The 4,779-nt window shown below is 40.2% G+C and overlaps 1 protein-coding gene across 1 annotated transcript; it reads right to left on the bottom strand.

Annotated features, from left to right (window-relative positions):
- Positions 1-730: 730 nt before the first annotated feature.
- si:dkey-82o10.4 (uncharacterized protein LOC797793 homolog) lies at positions 731-3,793 on the bottom strand. Its single transcript, XM_029625912.2, has 5 exons — positions 3,209-3,793; positions 2,962-3,033; positions 2,655-2,781; positions 2,352-2,496; positions 731-1,217 (listed from the first exon to the last, which is right to left on the bottom strand). The coding sequence occupies exons 1-5, from the start codon at positions 3,635-3,637 to the stop codon at positions 1,133-1,135; spliced, it is 858 nt and encodes a 285-aa protein (XP_029481772.1). The 5' UTR covers positions 3,638-3,793; the 3' UTR covers positions 731-1,132.
- Between the last annotated feature and the right edge of the window lie 986 nt (positions 3,794-4,779).

Below are 4,779 nucleotides of genomic sequence, written 5' to 3'. Positions count from 1 at the left end.
GCCTGTCAGTGTTATTTTTTTAGATTGTATTTTATTTAACATTTATTTAACTAGGCAAGTCAGTTAAGGACAAATTCTTATTTACAATGACGGCCTAATAGAGGATGTCTGATTTTGGCACTGGTATAATACATTACAGTACACCGACATCTGTGATTCCTTTGAGATATTTAATCACAATGTCAGATATTTGGGTCCCACTTGAAACAAAGTACAACTTAAAAAGGACTAGCACTACATAAAGGCTTCACAAATCATCTAAGCATCTGTCATACTCTATAACTGATGCATAAAAGGTGACATAACCATTACCACTGTAGGGTGAATTGCCAAATGTGACATAACACACTTTGTATGACATGTGCTCATAGATTATTTGTGAAGCATTTATGCTATATAAAGCCTTTACAAGTTGTACTTCCTTTAAAGTGGGACCGGTATGTGTATACTATCCTATTCCTTGTTTTTTCCCAAACTAAACCAAGGTCACTCGTGTAAAATGTGTATCATATAAACACCTATAGGAGGATAAAGGGACTTGCCAGTTATTATCCAACAGCTTTCATTAAACACTCATTCATATTGTGATTTGTGTAACACTATCGCCCCCTTCTGCTGAGGATTGTTGTGTGTATTAATTGTGTCCTACCTTTATAGATGCAATGCGGTATCAATTTTACTGCTGAATAATCAGACAACTAAGTTGTTTCTGGACAATACAGAACAACAGTTTAAACCATGAAGCAGTTTATTTTGTTCTAGGACAAACTGTAACAGCAGGGATATTGTAGGCACTAATTGTTCATGCTGAGGAGATTCAGATAAAGTCTATTGTTCCCAACAAACCTCAGATTGGAGAACTTAGGGAGAAATAATACATCTGTATTTCAGTGTGTAGGGCTCTGGTTCCATCCAGTCCACCCTACAAACAGCTAGGACTCAAGGTGACTCTTCTGTTGACTTGTAATGGTTCAGTTGAGTTTGGGTGCGCTTGGCTGAGTACAATGGTCCTGCTGATTAATAATGTTTTGTTGAGTTGAATGTTTTCGGAACTGAATTTGGTAAACGGTGCTGTGTATGCTTGGTCTGATGCTATATCCTGGTGACAGAGGTGTTCATGGGTCTTGTCCAATCACCCAATCTGTTTCCAGTGCCAGTGCCAGATGTTAGTGACTGTCCAATCAGGTTCAGCTCCCCTAGTCAGCTCCCGGTGGAATCTGAGAGGAGAGATGGAGAGAGAGAGGGAGGGAGGGAGAGAGAAAGGGGGGAGAGGGAGAGAAACACATTAAAATTAGATTTAATAGGAATTGCTTTAGATTGTTCTATGGTGTTTTAGCACCTCTGCAAAGGGACAAGAGAAGTAGAGTGAATGAGACAGAGAGAGAGCAAGATAGTGTGACGACAAATATTGTTTATAGAGTATACTTTTGAAGATGAGAAAAGTTGTTTCCAAACAGCTGAGGGAAGACCATTGAAACCAATGCTGACAAACAACCAAACTAATCTTCCCACCATCACCTTGAAAATAAGGTGAAGCATCTTAACAGAGCTCTCTTATCCTGCCAAACTGTGTCTCAGCAATGAAAGGGTAAACATAGGAAGGCTTTTAGAAAAGAGTTTAAGACCTGAAACAATGAGAGTGAGATTCTGGCCAACTAGATAGGTGGGTATTAGGTATGACAACCAAACCGTGTGGTCCAATTCCTAACGGGATTTCTGATCAGGAATGGGAGAAGAAGCTTGATCCTGCTCCGTGGATCGGAGGTGGATTTAATTCCTGTCATTGTGCTTGGAGTAAATCGCGTAAGTGATTCAGACCAAATCAGAAGTTACAGCACTGAAACTTTCTCTTCAATTGGTTATCCATAGGCGTACTTTTATAGCACTTAGGAAGTGATATAACACATGAATTACACTGTCAACATGGCTGTCATAACACACTACAATACTATGAAAAAATATTAAAGAATCAAGAGCAACTACAATGTGCTTTCTTTATACACAATATAACTAACTATCTCACGTAGAGGTTTGTATGCCTCCATACTTCCCCCAACCTTTCTCTATGAGATGCAGAAAATTAAGTCTCTTGGTTAAATGTTTCCATTACTTATTGTGGGTTCACAGACATGGAGAAAGTCAAGAAAATATTGACAAACTCTCGCATATCAAATCTCTTCGTTTATCCATCAAGATAGATTAAGAGATTAAGAATTGGTGGAGACACAGCACTAAAAAGTATTTAATTCATATTTAAACATATTTAATTAAAATTTAGGGAGACTTAATAATTATAATCCAAACATTTGGATGCGTGAAATGAATATTGATTAGTTGGATGCCATGCTTACTCATAGACAGCTGTCACTATCTTCTTCTGTGGGCCGTCTTCTTCAGTGGCGGCCATTTTGAATATCTTGGTACTCTCCGGGTCCTCAGGAACATCAGCAGTGGACATATGCCAGAACCTCATCACAATGAAGCAAAACTTCCTACCTGAGAATAACAGAGGAAGCAGGAAAACAGAGAGTTAACAAAAGACAAATATACAGAAACAGTGAAGTAGGACAAAGTTATGCATCACACTAACTCACACACACACTCGCGCACACGCACGCACACACACACACACACACACACACACACAGCAATACCATTTGAATCAAAAACTATGGAAACTTCCTCTGGCAGAATAAATATAATATCGTCCAATGAGATAGCTAGATGTCTTCTTTGGGTTTCTGAGAGAGCCCTACACCTCTGTTGTGCATAGACCACCATCTGAAATGAAACCAGATAAGACACAGCTTATGGGACATGGCTATAATTGGGGCCATTGATTCGTCAGAAAACTGATAAAGGAATCTAAAACAGGACACAACACTTTGTCTTTACAATAGACTATAGTTTAGATGAATATAAAATAGGACTTTGGAGATGGTATTAGTACCGGTAGGCTACCTCTGTTGATACCAACCCTCTCAGCTCCTCAAAGTTGCCATTGGACATCATGGTGGAGACATGGACCAGTGCCTATTGCAAAGACCAGGTCAGTCAAGTGTCTAGTTCACATTTGCCAATGTGTAGTTTCTAATATCCCAAACATATATGATGAATACAGTGAGTTACAGTGACATAACCCTTATCCAATAAGGGATAAAATTATATACCAATGAGAAGCCTATATATAACACCTGAGAAACCCTACCTGCTTGACTCCATTGTCAAATTCCACATTGTTAATGCCCAATTGAAAATAGAGTTCTATCAGGTAGATGTGGACTTTATTCCGAATCCACGTGAGTGGATCAGGGATGCCGACAACTGTGATGCCATGATGACTATGGCCGCCAATGCGCTTCCGTTCATTCTCGCTCTCTGTGCAGTAGTGTCTGTATTTCTCATGGGAGAAAACCCCACTTTGTCGCCGCACGTTATGCAAGCTACATCGTGCGGTCGGTTCTCCAAGCGGACCCGCGGTGCACGTATAGATAGACGTCGATGAACGGCATAGGGGCTGTTTTGGCATTGTGGAATAGGTCCTATTCAAGGGGGAGGCCAGCGATGACACGTATGAGCGCTTTACTAACCCGCGGAGCTCACGGCACGTGGCGATACATGTAAACCGCTGCATCATGCCAACGCACCTGCGAAAGCAAAACGATATAGTATCACTTTCATTCTGGATTTTGATAGAAAGCAATATGCATTCTCCTGTGTGGTTCTTCCGGCAAACTTATGCAACTGTCCGATGCTGTACCCATAATCCTTATGGAAAATACATAACATTTACTGTACCTACAATATCCAGTAGAGGGAACTAAATGTCTATAATTCAGTCTTGTACATGGATAGTTTCACAACTAAAATTGTCGGGAGAAAATATGCAAGTTTCTGAGCGTAAAATATTCCCCATGGAACCTTGAATTGCAGAAGTTCTGTAAGGTCTTATTTCTAAAACGTTGCATTCCAGAACCATGCCTTTAAAGCTGCGATATGTCACTTTTTGGGTGACGACCAAATGCACATAGAAATTTAAGTTAAAGATCTGTCATCCTTATTGAAAGCATGTCTCATAAGCAGTAGATATGTTCTATGTGCTATTTTTATTCTTTCCATTGTTACGTTTCGTTTCTGCATCTTTTACTTTCAGTTTTGTACACCAGCTTCAAACATCTTAAAATACAGTATTTTTGGTATGGAAAACATATTTCATAGTGGTTTCGATGGTACAATGTTACTCTACATTATACTTGCTTGTTTTGTTTTTACATAAACTGAAATTAGGTGAACTATTAGAATTTGAGCATTCGGGAAATGTGGATAGAATAGTGTATATACAGCAATAGTTGAATAGGTTGGACTTGACTAGAATACAGTATAAACATATGAAATGGGTAAAACAGTATGTAAACATTATTAGTGACCAGTGTTCCATGTCTATGTACATAGGGCAGCAGCCTCTAAGGTTCAGGGATGAGTAACCGGGTAGTAGCCGGCTAGTGACAGTGACTAAGTTAGGGGCAGGGTACTGGGTGGAGGCCGGCTAGTGATGGCTATTTAACAGTCTGATGGCCTTGAGATAGAATCTGTTTTTCAGTGTCTCGGTCCCAGCTTTGATGCACCTGTACTGACCTCGCCTTCTGGATGGTAGCTGGGTGAACAAGCCGTGGCTCAGGTGGCTGAGGTCCTTGTTGATTTTCTTGACCTTCCTTTGACACCAGGTGCTGTAGATGTCCTGAAGGGCAGGCAGTGTGCTCCCGGTGATGCATTAGGCTG

This window comes from Oncorhynchus nerka, linkage group LG3, assembly GCF_034236695.1.
Source record: "Oncorhynchus nerka isolate Pitt River linkage group LG3, Oner_Uvic_2.0, whole genome shotgun sequence".
In the NCBI taxonomy this organism is placed as follows: domain Eukaryota; kingdom Metazoa; phylum Chordata; class Actinopteri; order Salmoniformes; family Salmonidae; genus Oncorhynchus; species Oncorhynchus nerka.
This window is presented reverse-complemented; position numbering and strand designations above follow the sequence as displayed.